The sequence below is a fragment of the Daphnia pulex genome, chromosome 4 (genome assembly GCF_021134715.1).
Source record: "Daphnia pulex isolate KAP4 chromosome 4, ASM2113471v1".
Classification (NCBI taxonomy): Eukaryota; Metazoa; Arthropoda; class Branchiopoda; order Diplostraca; family Daphniidae; genus Daphnia; species Daphnia pulex.
The window spans coordinates 1,339,101-1,357,025 of NC_060020.1; the positions used below are offsets into that span (position 1 = coordinate 1,339,101).

The 17,925-nt window shown below is 43.4% G+C and overlaps 1 protein-coding gene and 1 long non-coding RNA gene across 2 annotated transcripts; one reads left to right on the forward strand and one right to left on the reverse strand.

Moving 5' to 3' along the window:
• Window positions 1-2,194: 2,194 nt before the first annotated feature.
• Window positions 2,195-17,041, forward strand: LOC124191979 (leucine zipper putative tumor suppressor 3-like). Its single transcript, XM_046585060.1, has 7 exons — window positions 2,195-2,585; window positions 12,861-13,110; window positions 13,310-14,030; window positions 14,210-14,426; window positions 14,497-15,217; window positions 15,300-15,767; window positions 15,870-17,041. Exons 2-7 carry the CDS (start codon window positions 13,030-13,032, stop codon window positions 16,125-16,127), a joined length of 2,466 nt encoding a protein of 821 aa, XP_046441016.1. The 5' UTR covers window positions 2,195-2,585; window positions 12,861-13,029; the 3' UTR covers window positions 16,128-17,041.
• On the reverse strand, window positions 16,973-17,818 carry LOC124191980. Its single transcript, XR_006873525.1, has 3 exons — window positions 17,677-17,818; window positions 17,475-17,599; window positions 16,973-17,388 (listed from the first exon to the last, which is right to left on the reverse strand). It is a non-coding gene; the product is annotated as an uncharacterized LOC124191980 (long non-coding RNA).
• Window positions 17,819-17,925: the final 107 nt, after the last annotated feature.

Here is a 17,925-nt window from a genome sequence, read left to right on the forward strand (position 1 = left end):
CAGATGATTGTCCATTTAAGTCAAACGAACGGATGGGATAAAGACGAGATAAAAGGGTGGACAAAAAAGAAGGGGGGGGGGGGGTGAAGTTTCTCTCTATAAATACTATGTCATGTCATAATAAGACGAGGAATGTGAATATAAAAAAAGGTGAAACGACCATCAAAAGCTTCTTCTCCCCATCGTATAGTCGTCTCCCGATATCTTTCACAGTAAGTTGGGCGCTTGGGCACCACATATATTCGGCATGATGATGATGGCTGCTCTCCTCGCGTGTGATGGAATTGTTTTGTTTTTTTTTGAATTCAGACGACCACACCCCATCCGGTGCAGCTTCATACTTTAACCTTCAATAGTAGGTCAAATGGCAAATGCGTAACGTAATTTTAGCACAGCCGCGAGGATAATGAATGGGGTAGTATATAGTAAGTCCGCTATATGCCGTTGTTCTTCATTTTACAGATGAAGTCTGACTTCTGGGAATGAAATTCAGACCGAGTTTTTTCTCGTATATACGATGTAGGCTACACACTCCCATTGTTTAGCGCTGCCAGGTGCATCAATAATATTCTTCTTTTTGTTTCAGACGCTGGCTGTGGATGAACATTGTGATGCAATTTCCACCTGCACTTGAGACGATGCATCATGGCAGGAGGCTGCGCTCACGGCATTTCTCATCATCAGCAGCTGAGCTCTTTTCCTTTTTTACATCATCAACCATCAGACAAGAAAAAAAAAGAAATTAAACATTGGAAGGTGTGGCCGTGTGGCCTGTTGTCGAGGCCAAAAAAAAACGGCCCGGCCGGCAGGCAACAGCCCATCAGCAGCTCGGAGGTATAAATATAAAAACCTTAAAAAAGACTCTCCGTTTCTCCGTCTGTTTCTTTTAGTTTTTGATTCCATTTCAAACTAAACTGACCATCGCAAAAAAAGGGTCTAATGACCTCCCAAGTCTCTCTAGCTCTCCTTTCCTTCTATGTGCATATCCTCTAGGATCTAAACTCTTAGAGAGAACATTTAAAAGAAATAAAGTGTACCTAGAGACATGTCCAGGAAAAAAGAAAAACGGAGAAGGGAAATGTACAAATGACAACCGGAAACGGCCGACAAGTACTACGTCGTTTCTTTCATTCTTTTATTTTTAAAAACAAAAATGACAGACATGAAAAAGAAGAAGAAGAAGGGAAATTACCGAACAAGAAAAATAGAAGCGACCGGACACGGTGGGTGGATGCGCGAATGTGTGTCTGCCAGCGGAGGGGGTCCCGGGCTTTTTTTTCTTTTTAAAATGAGGCAACAAGTACCGCGGACTTTGACGTACACGTTCTATTCTTTTTTCTTTTTCTTGTGATAGTTACGTTGGGTTAGGTTACGTGTTAGCTTATTATAGACATTGAAAATGCTCCGAGTCATCATCATCACATCAAGCCTGCAGGTAAAAATATATAAAAGAGAAAAAAAAAAAAGAAACGGAAGTCGGTCGCCCGTTTAAAGTTACCGCGCGCTCGCATTTACAAAAATAGGAGCGCCGTTTTCCAACATGGCGTAGTATATATTTCTATACCAAAACACAAACGAAAAAATTTACATATATATAAAGAGCGATTTAAAAAAAAATCCACTCAACCCCGCAAAACACAAAAGAAAGCCGAGAAAATCTCTGGTTTTTAACCTAATTTATCGATCATTACACTCGCCGTATTTATACAAGATTACAACAATATAACAATTTCTTTTTTTAACAATCTTCTACAAGCCAAGTCGAGTCCCGCTTGATTGCGTCAAAAGTTCAATGAGAACGACAAGAAGGTGAGACCGTCCAGGTGTTGATCAACTTGATTGGCAGTTGTTTCTTTTTCTTCCGTCCACATGCTCGTCCAGTTCCTGTTGGCCAGTCAAACAACGGCAGCTGGACAACCCAAAAAGTAGGTGTACACGAAAAAGATTCACCTGGGCGTTGGGGGGGTTAAAAAATCAAAAAGAGGATGTGTAAATGTTTAGGAAGAAGAAGTTGAAATCAGGCCGATTGTCTGCTCTCTCTCTCTCCCCCCTTCGCGTTTGTATGAAGCGAAGAAAAGAAAGAAGAAGAAGAAGAAAAGATAAAAGGATAGAGAAATGGGAAAAAAGGGGAGGGATCAAGGTACACACACAGGAGGAGGCAGGGAGAGAGAGAAAAAAGGAAAAAGAAAAAGCCAAGAGCCCGCCAGTTGCCTCTCGGCCACTTTCGACTCACGACGTGTAGTTCTTTTCGCTCTCTCAAAATTCGAACAGAGTCCGGCGAATTATTTAAACATTTTTTAAAACGTGCCAGACTGTTTTTTTCATTCGGATTTTAATATTTTTTTTTAAACTGCGTAAAGTGAAAATTCACGTTGGAATTTGACGGTCATCAGCACTTCGTGATTTCGTACTTATTTTCGGATTAACCACATTCAACCGGACACCAGGAAGTTTGTGCAGCAGGTGGGGCGACATCACACACAGCCTCTCTCTCCTGAGAAAAAATCGTTTTTCTTCTCTCGTTCGTGTGCGTCCAGTTAGATTCACAAGGAAGGCAATTTCACGCAAACCTCGGCGGCCATCAGGTATGTTCAAAATCTGAGTCACGCTCTCTTCTTCTTCTTCTTGTTGTATTGAATCAGATGAGGGCAATCGATCAATCTCTCGGGCGACTTATTTGGTTCAGCCACCCAAAGACTCGATGACGCAATCGCCACAATAGATTAAAATGTGTGAAGTATAGTTAGCAATTTAAATTTTGAATCATCACGACAAGCGCGTGAGTGTGACGTCGCAAAATGGTAAAATTTTCTTTTTCCCCCCTTGGTGAAATGTTTGAACAAAACGGCCGGCGAAAAAATGTGTACACACCAATTCGAATTTCCCCCTCGAGGCAAAGTTGAAACTTTTTTTTTTATTTCTTCACGCCAGTCGTGAATCTCGCCCGCACATCCTGAAATGACTCGGTCGGTTCTTCTTTTTGCGTCATCGGCGCGCGCACTATGTGTAGCAGCAGCAGACACACACACAACGTCGAAAAAATCTAACAAAAGAAGAGCAGAGAGAATATCAAATTTTTATTGCCATTTGTCAGATGGCTGCCCCAGGCGAGGTTAGCGGCAACCTTGGCGTCGCGGTCGTGCAGAATGCGCCGCAAAAAAAAAATGGCAATGAAATGCGTGGGCTAATGTCGTGATCCGTTGAAAGGAAAAACTTCAAAAGTTGCTGTTTCTTTTTTTTTCTCCTTCAGAAAATCATTAAAAGAAGTTTGATGGCGCATGAAATACTTGATATTGCATTAAGCGCGTGGGTCATCATCACCACAGCAGCAGCAGATGCTGTTGCAGAGCTTTTTTTTTTCTTTTAAGCGTATCATTCCCGCACGTTTAAAAAAACACAAAAAAAAATTTTTCTTCGTTGTTTCGTTGTTCATCATCAAAATGTATAAAATTAACAATGCACAGCAGAAGACCTCCCGCCACGTCACGCGCGCGCGAGGCTATTTTTACAATCTCTCTCCGGTTATATTTTTCTTCTTAACTTCATCGGCCGGTTTTTTTTTCTTTTTTTTTCTCCCGGAGAAGATTTTCACGAGATGAGAGCGTTAATAGCCATCCCCAAGCAATTACTCTCGTACGTATCTCGGCATACAATACACGCGGGCGGAACCCCGTTAGACCCCGAAAAAAGTTGGGGGTCTTCTTCTTCTTGGAAAATATTAGCGCCGTCGTTCAGCGTGAATATAATCTAAACGCGCTGGATCGTTAATTCCCTTTTTTAAAAGAAAAATTGTATTTTTGTTTTTCCTTCCTCGGTTTCTTTTTATAGAACGAGGATAAAGATTATGTTGCACATCAATATTTATGTGTAGCGAAGGTATATAGCAGCGGACGTGAATTCTCTCTCCGTTTCCACCTGTTGATATTATACGACTGTGTTCTTTTCTCTTTCGTTTGTTCTTCTTCTTCTTCTTGTTGGCCTTGTTTTTATAGTTTTTCTCCTCCAGGGCTTTCCTCTTAATCAATCGATCAGAGGTTCCTTTCTAGAAGAAGCGGCAGCATCTCTGTTTTGTTTGTTTTCCAGGGGTTTTTTGGGCTTTTTTTCCTGGCCAAAGATTTTGTTGGGTCTTTTTAACATTCCCGTCGCGGGCGGTCAAAAAATCTTGTGCTGGGGGAAATGTCTGGAAAGAAACTCTGTGACGTCTAGAAGGAAAGAAGAAGAAGAAGCGCTTTTTTGTCTTTCCTGGGAATATGTGTGAAAAACGGATTCCCTTATCCAAATCAATCACTCACTTTTGCCCATTTCCCTGGGAAGAAGACATGGGGACTGGTGGAATGTGTACACAACATTCAAAGCGTCACACACGTACGTACGTCGTTCAAAATCATAACCGCAGTTGTGTTACTTTGTTTTTCTTCTTCCATAGGGCTCAACCCCCCGCCGCCGATTGACTTACAAACACACACACACAGACGGAATTCGTGAAACACAAACTTTTCTCTTTCACTGGAGCTAGGAGAAAGCCATTCCCCCCTCAAAGAAAAAAAGGAAATTTTTTTTTTATTTTTATATTTTTGGGCCCCTTTTTTGGGCAAACGCCGGATAGATTTTTTTCGCTGGGCCACCACCCGAAACCCCACAAAAGGTTATAGGACGTGTGTGTCGTTAGACAGCAGCTCAGCGTTGGCTCGTTCACTTTTAAACGCGTGAGGGTAAGAACAAACTGTTGACCCTCGTCGACCCTTTTTTTTTATCGTTTCACGACTTCCTTTTTTCTTTCTCCCGAAGCTGAGCCTTTTCTTTCCCCGTTGTAGAGCGTTTCCCATTGGCTGCTCTGATAATTATCGTGACCGAGAGGGAAAACAACCGAACGCTTCAGTTGCGCGTCTTTTCAAATAGAAAAAAAGGGGGACACACAAAATGCAAAGTACATCGACGAGAAAAAGAAAACGAAAACAACTGCGTGAAAAATGCTCAACGGTCCCCAAACACGAAAAGTCTCTGATGTATTCATCACGACTTTTTTCGAAAAAAAAGAACTTTTTCTTCTACTTCTTTTTCATTTATTTATTCCTCCCGTTCCTTGTTGTGTGTGTCATTTGACGAGAGCAGCAGAGGAATGTCGTTTTTTGGTTTGTTCCAGACGTCTTTTGTTTTCCGCAAGACTTGCGACAGAAACAAAAAGTGCTGATTAGCTGATGAATATAAAATGGAGAGGGGTCGTTGGCTAAAATTTTCTTATTGGATTTTCTCTCTGATGCCCTTGGCTTTTTCGTTCATCGCTTCATCGCGCCCTGTCGTATACCCCTAATCTTATAACCCGACTGGCATTTCCTGATGATACGCTCACCATGCAAAAATCAAAAATCCTGTTTTTTGAGCTTTGTGTGTGTGGGTGTCACCGCGTGACATTGATCGCTGGATCAACCCGACCCTACCGACCAATTTTCCCCCGAATTTCGTTTGTTGTCTCCGGTTTTTCACGCGGGATTTTTGTTTCAAGTTTCGCGCTTCTCGGTTTATTCTACGGGTGGCATAGAGCACGAGACGTTGCTGGCGTGAAATGCCATGACCATTTGCAGCTTGGTGTAAGTGTTTCTTTTTTTTAGACATGGCCATGTATGTAGCCGAGAGATTTTCAATGGCTGTCTAATGGAATTATGAATACTAATATCAGGAGGACCGAAATGATGAATATTAAAGACCCCGGCGTACTATAAAAATATTCGAATGTTTTGTTGGACGGGAGGGAGGGAGGGAAGGTTTTTTTTCTTTTCTTTTGGACGGTCACGCTCCTTGGTGACGTCATCGTGCGCTGGCGTGAAATGAGGAAGAATTCAAAAGAGCCGGTCGTTATCAATTCCCCCCCTTTTTATTCTACGACGTTTTACAATTTCATGGATCTGGATCACCAGCATGGAATAGATTCAATCGTGACGTCATTGCGTGATATTTCGTGTGGCATAGCACTTTTTCTCATTTTCAAGGTCGGCCAAAGAAAAATAAAATCAAGACAACAGCGTCGACTCGATGGCGCCACTTTTGAAAAAAGAAAAAGAAACCAACTACAATTTTCGTTCGAGAGTTCACGCATACAACAACTTGCACGCACGAAAACAACCGAAGAAGAATGGTAAAGTAAAGTACAATACAATCGAGTCTAATGCGATAGTAGTTGCGCAACAAGAGCCTCATAGGCATAAAACGTGAAACATTTTTCCAGAGTTCAGTGGCGCGCTTAAATCGCCTCGAGGGGCGTAATTTATTCATCGACAGAGAGAAGCCAGTTTTTGACCTTAATAATAATAATATAAAATCAACTAACATTCAAGTCTTCTTCTTCATCATCATCTGCATGTGTGTGTGTCTTTGGGGGCCAGTCGCAGCAATTGACAAACAAATTAATTGTGCATCCGGGCGGTTCCTGTGTCGTGTGGTTTTGTTTCGTCGCGCGTCTACCTGTCGGCCATGAAAAAAAGAAATGAGAGAAAAATGAATCCAAATGGACCGGATACCCCCAAATGGGGAAGAAAAAAACAAAACAAATAAATTTAAAAAAAACCTGTTTCTCGTTGTCGGGGGGGACGACTCTTTCCACCCACCATATGGACTTTTGGTGTGGGTTTTTTAGATGGATGGATGGATGTGAACAAATTTGTTTCGGACAAGTCTTAACTCTCAACTGGCAGGCAGGCAGTCAGACGCTCAGGTATATATAACGGCCGTCAGGAGACACAATTGAACTTGAATGTCCGGTCCGGTTCAAATCAACGTTGAAATAACTGACTTCCGTTGCTGGCGTGCTTATATTTATAATACCCTTGTTATTGTTCTCTCCTGCTCAATTTTATTATAGGAGCTAGACATTTCCTACTACAAGGCGTACTTCCTTTTTCTTCCATAATCTCTCCCCTACAGCTCCGCTTATTCCCAGCACAAAATCGGGAAAAGAAAAAAAAGGGAAATGTTTTTTGGGGTTTTTATCAAATAAAAAGCAAAAGGGGACAAAGACACAAGGCCATTTTGGCAGTTTTTTCATGTTCATAGTCACAGGGACTTTCGTTTGAAAACCCACAAAAAAGGAGGTTCTTCTTTTTTATTATTGTTATTTTTCCTCCTTGGGGATATGTACAACAGACCAAAGTTTTGCGGTATTATACTATATCGAAAAAGAATTGAGCACGGCAATTTCGGGTCGGTTAACTTGGCGAATCGATACCGGAGGAAGCCAACGATTATCATTATATTCTCCTTGTGTGTGTGTGTTTTTCGTTGGCCAGAACGCTATTGAAAGTTCAGTGAACGTCCCAAGTTAGATTCTGGTGTACAGGCCAAACTAGAAGAAAAAGAAGAAGAAGAAACAGATGCATGTATCTATGTGGCTACCTTGCGTGCAGCAGTATATCTCGAGGGCTAACGGGCCCAGCAAATAACTGAACGCGGAGAATAACCGAGCTATAGCATCAGCGCCAGACTTGGTAATAGTACATAAAAAGATAAACAGATTCGAATATTATACTATATACTGGCCCTCCTATATATATACTTGTGTGTAGTAGAAGAAGTATATAACTCTATAAAAATGGAAGAACACAAACTTGAATAAAATTTCGGGGGGAAAAGAAAAGGGAGAAGAAAGTCAAAGACTCTCTTTATATATTTCTTCTTCTTCTGGATAATAAAAAAAAAAGTAAAAATACAAAACAAGAAAAAAAGGGGGAGGTGATTAGAGCCGCTGTGTTGGGTTGGCTATAGTTCGTTCAACACGTCACGAATATTCGTTTGGATACGCTTCGCCTCTTTTTTTTTTCTCGGCATCACATCATCACGATCAATCAATTAAACATTTCACGAGACTTTTTTTTTTCTCCCAAACGTTTTCTGATATGGCGCGCTGAAAACTTTCTTCTTTTTTTTTTCCTATATAAATAAAACGCAAGTGTTATTTTGATTGGTTCGTGATTTTTATTTTGGCTAAATACAGCCGCTGGCTATATAGAAGAAAAAAAGCAAACTGTGTTGACCTTCTTTGACACAATCAGGTGAAAATGACTCGGTTCTTTTATTTCTTTTTACGTGGAAGAAAAAAAGATTCGGTCTGAAGATGGGAGTGAGAAAATGGCCGCGAATCGTTTGTTGTTGGTTCAACGGTATCTCGTGCCGTTTGCCGTCCTCCTCCTCTCATCGCCGAGCTCTTCTTCCGTGTTTTCGTGTCACGAGGGCGACGGGACGCAACACTCTATGTGCGCCATCATATTATTCATGATGCGGAGGAACAGAATAATATAAGGAGAGAGAGATGCTTTGGCTTATTTGGTGACGCGATCTTTTATATATACGCTCCTTTTGGTGAATCAACCGGTACATGACTCTGGACGGACGTCTAGTAATAATAAGTGCCATATAGAAAGGAAAACATTTTTTAAAATATTTTTTCTTTTTTAAAAGAAGAAGAAGAGGCTCCCATTCTTCTTTGCCTCTATCTATCTCTATCTATCTCCTTTTTTCTTTTACGTCTATCCTCCTATCCATCTCTCTCACACTCACCTGTTGCTGTGTGTGTGTGTGTGTGAGTTCAAGCCGCTCTATAACTCCGCCCATCAACCGTGATCTTGTATATTATGTATGCGCTGTGCTGCTGCTGTTATATCCAACCCGGAAGAAAAAATAAAGCTCTCCGGGCCACTATACTGCTGGCCTACAAAAATATCTTGCGCTCACAAACGAAACGAAAAAGCTTCTCTTTATATATTTTCTTAACCAATTTCTTTTATTGGAAAATATTACATTGCCCATTTCTTTAAACATATTAGATATCGATTGATCAATCCTAACTTTGGTATCAATATAGACGGTCTTGTCCTATTTTGGGCTAGCTACAACTTTCACAACAGCAGCAGCAGCATCAGCAGCAGCTTTAATGAATCATACCCAAAAGTGTTTAATTTCCTTTTTCTTTTCTACTATACGGCCGGGTTTTTCACATTAATATCTGCTTACACATGTGCTGTACAATAGTCGTGTAGAACATACCTGCGTCTTACTTTTCAAAACGTGAAAACATATTTTTTTTTGTATCTGTAAAGAAAGGAGAACCTGCCTGATGGTGCTGCTACTTATTCAGCCCAGCCTCTCGATCTTCCCTGCCATTTCATTGCATTGAAAGAAGAATAAGGTTCTTTTTTTTCTTCTTCTTTATCGTTTTCTTCTTCTTCTTCTTTTCTTTCGGCTATATTTGATACGCGTCAGAATAGATACTATATACCTCCTCCCCCCTCATTTCACGTTCTGACGCATCAAATTTTCTATTTTTCGTGAGGCGGCATTCACCGTTCGTTCGGGGTTTTTTTTTTTTGGTCATCGCATTCGATCGGTTGGAGGAGAAGAAAAAAAACTCACACACAAATTTTGCCGACCTATAAAAAGCCGCTCCTTGGTTTTCTCTTTGATTGTAAATGAAAAATAAAATTTTGCTGAAAAATGGAGAGAAAAATGGACAATGAGAGAGACGCCTCTGATCGTGTCCTTTTGATCGTCAAAGGCTATAGCGTATAGCGCTGCTGCGTTGTTCACGATGAGAGAATATAACCGGCGTTTTTCCGCCGATAATCTCCCCGTGTTGGATATGGTCAAAGCGTGCCAGCAAAGCGTCTCGTTCACACAACAGACAGACAGACAGGCAGACACTTGACTATTCCGTGTGTAATACATACACACACACAATGACTAAATTGTGTTTTTTTTTTCTCTTCTTTTTCCCACTGGTGGTGGTCGTGTGTCGTGAGTAAAAGTACTGCGTGCGGTCGGCCAAAATTGCCAATGGGAAATGACCATATACACAGTATCATCATCACGTATGTGTGTGTGTGTGTGGGTCAGTAGTAGGCTCTCTTGAATTTTTGATTATCAACATTTTCTTGGCCACTTTACAAAAGGAAAAAAGAAAAAGTGAATATAAGAATTTCACGATTTCGATTTCTTTCCTTTCTCCAGTTCGATGAGGACATTTTCTGGAATATACACGAAAAGACCTTTTTTTTTGTTTTTTTCCCGGGAATAACAAACGGACGCTGCAACCCATGTCATAAAAGGGCAACCTTGTACGGTAGTATAGGCAGCAGCAGGAGCAGCAGCAGCGCATAGTTCAACAGTTGAACGTGACCAAACTCGCTAAAAAGCCGAGCTCTTTTCTTCTTTTTCTTCTTCTTTTGTTTAAATTTGAATTTGATGGCGGTAAGATGCAATATAATGCGCTTGTAGTCTTGTACATGCTTACATTTTTCCGTTTTCCCCCCACCACTCGCTTCTTCTTCTTCTTCTTCTCTGTATTGTTGTTTTGTTCTTTTTCTTCTTCTTTCTTCTTCCATCTGCGCTTCTCTCATTGGCCTAATCGCCCCGACAGTCCTCATTTGGTCGGTGGCTTGGCTCTCTCGCAGTTATTATGTACTTCTCTACACTATGCGCAACATCTACGACGACTACCTTAATTACTCGAAGCCAAACGTGCAGCTGCACGATTTTCTCTCTCTCTCTTGTCGGGAGAGATTCAAAATGGAGGCGATTCGAATAGAATAACTATTTTTGGTTGTGTTGTTTTGTTTTTTCATTCCTTTTAACCCCCTCCTTTGAAACGGCTCACGATTCTTCAGTTTGTTTCGTTTCTCTTTTTTTTTTTTTTTCTTCTTCTTCTCCCTTTTGGTGCGCCGCGAGTGCAGAGTTAAATTCGTGTCGTGTCAAATCATCCAAACAAAAAAGAAGAGGAGAGAAAACACCAGCAAGAGTTCATCATCATTATCGTCTATTAAAACGTCGATGTGGGTCATTCCCCGGCATCTTCTTCTTCTTTGTTGAATAACAAACCAAAAAAAAAATAAATAATTTCGTTCTGCCGTTCGTGAAAAACCCGAAATAGACATCACACGAAAAAGAGTGATGAAAAGCAAGTCTTGTAAATGGAGGAGGAAGTTAGAAATATCGACGAGTCGTGAGGTTGTTGCTGTTGTTGTGTAGGTTGTACATTCACGCCCGGACTGATGGAAAGTGGGTGGCGTCGCTGTCGTCGTCGTGCGTATGTGATTCTTCTTCTTCTGATTCAAAGAGGAAGAAGAAGAAGAATCATTTTCTTCTTTCGTTTTCGGGGTTGTTATGTTGTTGTTGAAGTGAACATTCCATATGTCAAGGGACGGCCCCCAGACCCCGGCAATGCTGCGGTTTCTTCTTCATTCTATTCCATCGCCCCATGAAAATGTTGTTGCCTCCTCAACCGCCGCCGAGTCGTCTGTGCAACTTCTTCCATAACAACACAAGACGGATGGTGGCGATGACTCACGCTCTCATATGTGGCTCTTCTCTCTTGATCGCTTCAAGGGCCATCATCTTTCGGCTGTGTTACGTGATTGAGAAAAGAATAAGAATAAGAAAAGATGGGCATCATAGCTGTGTGGCATTTGCATCATCCGTTGAGCTCTGCCGGCTATGGGGCGACTAACGAACGAAATCTAACACACGCGGACCGACCAAATGAATGAACAAAACACGTATACGAATATAGTCAAACAAAAAATAGAAAAATAGAACGAGTAATATAGTAAAGTGATGATGGAAGACGTGATGTGGTTACAAGGTTAGGTAGTGCGTGTAAAAAATCATCGGGAGCGCGCGTCGGTTCTACTTGTAAAACCCGGCCGCGCGACTTGCACATAAATTCTCTCTCCCTCCCATGAAATAGGCGTGTCTGTTATTATATCCAACTCACCGGTGGTGGTGGTGGCTGGTGGGGGACCTAGAAAAGTCTAACTGTACGGTACATTACAAGAGGAGGGAAACAACACTGGGGGGATCTCACCACCAGGTGCACCGCCGATCGTGTGACGGCCCGCAAACCCGTCGTCATCATCAGCTGTTGACCTCCTTGTATCTCTCACATGTACGCCAAGAGACCTTTATCTTCTTCTTTTCTAGTCCTATTTTCCCCCTCCAGTTAGAGGTTACAAGACCTCCCCCTGCAGTTCCTGATTCACGCGGTAATTATCGTTTCATCGGTTTACATTTATTTTTTTTGGGCATCAACGTGACATGTCGTACAACTCTTCAACCGCCTTCTTCTTTTGCCCCCCAAAAAATGTGTAAATTTCAATTGTTATTACAAATTTCTTTCAGCAGTTTAGTTTTCCCGTCCTTCGTGTGTTATATTGCGCCGGGAAAAAGGAAAAACTTTCAAAACATTCTCTTTCGTTTGAACGGAGCTTTTTTAATTTGTCGGTTGGTTGCCGAAAAAGGGATTATTTCATCGTTTTACGGCATCGCCCTTTTTGATTTAACCAATGAAAATGTTTTTGGGTTGTTGTTGTTGTTGTTTTCTTGGCCAACACTTTCTTTCGCCGTGATGTTGTTGTTTTTTGGATAATTCCCATTCTCGCCATTTTTCGATATTACAAACACTAAACAGACGACTCCTTTTCTGACTGAAAATATAAAAAGAAGAAGAAAGAGTCTGCTGGTGTATATTTTCCACATTTTTACAAGCGTGAGAACATCGTTTATTTTTTCAGAGGGGATGCGACTTTTTCAATGGATGACGCGTCTCTCGAGTGCTCGTCTCTGTCCCTCTCATCCGCATTGTTCATAAATCAAACTGGGAAAAAGAGAAAAATAAGAGAGAAGCTAATCCGTAACTTGTTTTTCTCGTTCATCGTTCCGTCTCTGCCGACTTCTCTCTCTCTCTCGTGTGTGTTAAATTCCCGATATCAACATATACCGTTTCTGTTGAATGGCTCTCCACGATATGCATATTAACAAAACATTTGCGTGCGCATTAATGACGGATGACTTTGTATTTTTCTACCGACTTTTTTTGACAGGTTCCCGCATCGTTGAAGGGAGATCCCATTCAAACTCTGGCCACCGCCACCCCACCCCATACCGGTGCTGTTGAGTTTTTCTTCTTTACTTCTCTGCTGGTTTTGATCCTCCTAGTCGATTACACACACCTGGATTGACGTCGTCGTTGTGGTCGCCGCCGCCGCCGCCATGGAAACCGCCGGTAGTGGAGCCGGTGGAACGGCCATCGCTCCGCCCAGATTGGCGCCAGTTAGCGGCGTTCTCAGTCAGGTAACTCAATCTATCTTTTATAAGAGATATTTCACCTCATTACTCACGGCACAGAGAGATACTATATTATACGTCCTCTATAAGCTCTCGGGTCATGAAAAACGTGAATGACGTATGCATGTATAGAAATCAATCAATGCCCCCCGACCCCGGAAAACTGATGATGATTGGAATCGTGTCTTTTATGTTTCCTGTCCAGGGTCAAGGTGTGATCAAACCGATCGCTTGTCGGCCGGTCGTGTCCTCGGCCAACACGACGCCCATCCTGGGTAATCGCTGTCTCAACAGCAGCAGCAGCCAATCGGCTACCAACAACCAGCAGCAACAGCAGCAGCCGGTGACGTCATCATCTGGTGGCTGCAATAACGCGACGACAAACAACAACAACATCAACAACAACAACGCCGGCCGTCACTCGTGGGGTTTGTACAACAGCACGTCCGATTTGCGCTGCTCCGCCTTGTCGGCCGGGCAACAGACGCCCCTGGCCGCCACCCCCGCCAGAGGGCAACCGCATTTGCAGCGCTTCTCTTGGAGCAAAGGACCTCATGTGGAACCGTCAGAAATGGGCACGCTCTGCGCCAGGCCGGCAGCAGCAGCCGCCCAGCAAACGGCAGCGCCACCTTCCAGCGCCCAGCGAAAGTCACTGGACGCCACTCATGGCGGCCGACCGTCGGACAGCAGCAACTTACCGCCGGCCATCCAGCATCAGAACAAGGCGGCCGCCGGCAGTATCACCAGCATCAACAGCATCAGCTCGGCAGCGGCCGGACAGACGACTGGACCTAGCGGCCGAGTGGCCGATCTAAGTCGCCGATTCGGTGGCTCCCTCTCCAGCGTCGCGGCACCGCCCAATTCTCCCACGCAGATCCGTCAGCCGCCGGCGTATCGGCCACCGCCCTCTTCGTCACGCTCCTCCGGTGAGTTGGTTTTTTTATTCATCACGAATGATTGATAGGCCGTGTGTACTTAACAATGAATAAATAATTACTGGGCGCTCGCTTCTACACAATGTCACTGGCGGACGACTAAAATTGGAATTTTTTATTTTTATTTCATTTTCTACTTCGATTTCCCGATCATTAAAAAATGGGCGCAGTCAATAAAGGAAGCGCTGGCGTATTGGGCGGATCCGGCAGCAGCAGCAGCAACAACAACAGCGTCGGCGGAGTCACGTACAGCAGTTCCGAATTGCACCTGGACAGAGTTTCGTCGCTGCAGCCGTTCAATTGCGCAAGACCGGGTGTGCCCAACGGAACTTCGACGCCGCAATGGGTCCTCGGCGGCTCTGAAGTGAACCTCAGCAGTTTGGCGAGGTACGAACGCGAGTCGTAAACATTTTTTGTTCATTTGTTTCATTTGAAAATTTTTGTGTAATTCCGTCAGGTCGACCTTGCCACGTCATTCCCAGCAGCAGCAGCAGCAACAGCAGCAGCAAGACATTGAAAATGGCGGCCTGTTGGGTTTGAGCAAGAACAGCAAAGGCGGACTTTTATTGAGCGCCTACGATCCGTTGCATCATCACTCATCGGCCGGCATCCATCACCACGGAGCCCTGATGAGCTGTAATGGCAGTCGAAGCAGCTGGGCCGGCCTGCCGTCCGTCTCCAAGGGCTCGTCTCTGATGAACAGCAGCATGAGCAGCAACGGGAGCAGCACGACTCTGCTGTCGACGTCGTTCGAGCGTCGCGGGGAAAATGACGGAGGCGCCGTCACGCCGGTGGTCGAGGAAGGAAGAATCCGATCCATCCTGGGCGGAAGCTCCGTCATCAGCAGCTACGGGCTCCAGCGGATGAGGAAGCAATCGACGGGCTCCTCGCTGGACGAGGATTTCGACTGCTGCGACGGCGGCGACAATTCGCTGGCGGACGGAACTCCGTCGCCGTCCGACTCTGGCGTGGCCGAACTGGAAGTTCTGCTCAAGGAAAAGGACTGCGAAATCGCTCTGCTCAGGGAGACCCTGGAACAGAACGAGGCCGTCATCTTCCAGGTGTACCAGGAGAAGGAAAAGAGTTGGGAGCGGGAGCTCAAGAAATTGCGGTCCATCTATGAAGAGCGAATGAGAGCCGCCCAGCAACAATCATCTCAGGCTGAACGCCAATTGCAGGTAACAATGAAATAATAATTCTTTTTTTAAAAAAGAATTGAATGAATTGACACAAATTTCGCTTCGCCTTTTCGTATTGCAGACTCAGACGCAACAATGGCAATCGGATCGGAAACAATTGAAGCAGCAGGTGCAGCAGCTCAAGGGCCAGCTGGAGCAAGTGCAGTCGAGGCTGGACGAGACGTCGTGGACGCTTTGCCAAAAGAGCGGCGAGATGGCCTTGCTCAAGTCGCAGCTGAAGGAAGCCCAAAACGAGCAGAGTCAACGCTGCCAGGAAATGGCCAAGATGCGGGCCCAGCTCAAGGAGTCTCAAGAGCTGGCCCACAATACCAGACAAAGGCTGGAACAAGCCATGACTCACCAGAAGCCGTTGGATAACAGGCGCAGTATCACTTCGCCCATCTTGTCCGGTCGCAAATTGATTGGCGAACCCGAACAACAGCAGCAGCACAACGGATCCTCATCTGCCACCAGTTTGACCGTCGCCGATGTCCAGCGGCTCCAGCGGAGAATCATGGAACAGCAGCAGAGCATCGACGCAGAGCGACAGGTATATATCGTCATTCATATTTCTTTACTTGTCAGACAATGGCCAGTGTTTAAACAATAACTAACTGTCATTTTCGTTGTTTTCCTGGGGGGAAAAATAAAGGTGTGGCACGAAGAGAAGGCCACAGTGTTGGTTTATCAACGCCATCTCCAGCAGCAGTACGTCCAGGCCATGAAGAGGAACCAGCAGTTGGAAGATGCTTTGGGTTTGCTGGGCATTACGGGTGTGCCTCCGTCCTCTATGGGCCAGCAGCAGAAACATCCGCCCATGTCGTCGCCCAAATCCAACTGCAGCGACCCCATCACCATTGACCTGGATTCATCCAGCAATAGCAGCAGCACTGGTGAAACCCACTGCTGAAACCAGGCGGTGGTTATTTTTCTCTCTAGCTCTCCTTTTTTCTTCCTTCCTTTATCACGTCAATTTTAATCGCATATATAAATACTATAGACTTAATGACATGAATAACTTTTTCCCTCCTCCAAAAAGCCAAGCTTATATATATACATAAATATATATAACGAAATCGTAACTAACCACTATATTATAATGTATACTGTACTATATCATACATAAGAAAATTCCTTATATTATTAAACCCTGTGTATTAACCCAATAATCGGGTTCGCTGATGGATACACACCTATTCCAGCAGCCAAACCCCCCCCTGTGTAATAACAGCATGACCCATAAAACACACAGTACTTTTTGAATCACGACAATCAGCAGTCATTTTCAGCTGTTTGAATGTCGTTTTTCTTTTTTCTTATTTTTTTACCCCGGATGATGTCATCACGTGAACTTAATGATTATTATAGTATAACCAGATGTGACGGTGATATATATAATGTATACTGTGTACTACATTTCGCCCGACGGACGTAATTTTTACAAACGGAAGAACGGCCGATGATGATTGTTATTAAAAAAATACCGTTCCAGTTCCCTTCGAAAAAATTACCATTTACACACTGACATTAAAAATACTATACACACACCAAACTAGCCTACATACTAAGTACTATTCAATTCAAACTACTACTACCAAGTTCGTAAACAAGCATTTGGGAGCGTATAAATGTAAGATTATAAATATTATTTACTAGCGACGTATAACCAGTTTGTTTCTTTTCTTTTTTTCTTTTCATATCAAAAGAAGAGAAGAATGTACATTTCTTTTTGAACGGATCAAGTCTATTGAAATATGAATGATGAAACTTGTATTTTGTATGCCTCCATCAGCTTTACGTGACAAATAAACGGATATGCGTGAAGTGTGTTTATTTCTATATAAGCCGAGCGATTCGATAAATCACGTACGACATGAAAAGGGTCTCCAAGAGCTTTTTTTTTTCTTTTTTCTTTATTTGAATAGCCAATTATTTATGTCTCGGCCTTCACCGGTTACAGAGTCAGAAGAGTGTGAATACAATGACAAGTAGAAAAGAGTCATGAAGAAGCGCCTTTCACCAACAACAGCGTCGTCACCGGCCATCAACGAAATGGGAGAAAAGTTGAAGGCCATCAGCCTTTTGGACACGGGCAAAAAGGCGTCGTTATTCATTGGCTGGGACGCTCCTTCTTATCCGCTGAATCCAACGCGATTGCAGTGGTCGACAGCCTGTCGTATACATCAGAATCGAATTAATTAAAGTCGAGGAAATAAATTGGGTTTATAATGATATAATTGGACAGCGTATAGCGTACCCCTTGACCGCACAGCTGGGCGTTCTGTGGGCTTGCGCACCAAAAAGCTGGGCCGAAAGTACAACGATTACCACCAACCATCGGCGGACGACCGCCAGTTAGTTGCGGGGTCTGCTCCGTCTCGACTTTGAAAACAATTACGTGATTAGTTATTAATGTTCTTTGAACGAAATAAAGAATTATAAAATTAAAGTAAATTTACCGACGAAGAAGGCAGCGATCAAGACGACGCAGAAAATGATCAACAATGAACGCATCTTGGAAGACTAATGAATATGCCGACAGGTGAACAAGGGCCTTTATATACCAAATGGTAGACAGCGATGACATGGCAACAAAACTTGGTTGGGAAATCCAACGTCGCCATACCAAGGCCAGTCTACTTTCCAATATTATTTGTGTTGATTGTGCAATGCATGTTTTGTTTAACTTTCTATCGCCAAGCGGAAGG

Bases quoted from the DNA above. Each gene is read 5' to 3' on its own strand.
- LOC124191979 (XM_046585060.1), top strand. From the start codon at position 13,030: ATGGAAACCGCCGGTAGTGGAGCCGGTGGAACGGCCATCGCTCCGCCC. The intron at 13,111-13,309 runs GTAACTCAATCT...TTTCCTGTCCAG, and splicing joins TTAGCGGCGTTCTCAGTCAG to GGTCAAGGTGTGATCAAACC. The intron at 15,768-15,869 runs GTATATATCGTC...GGAAAAATAAAG, and splicing joins GCATCGACGCAGAGCGACAG to GTGTGGCACGAAGAGAAGGC.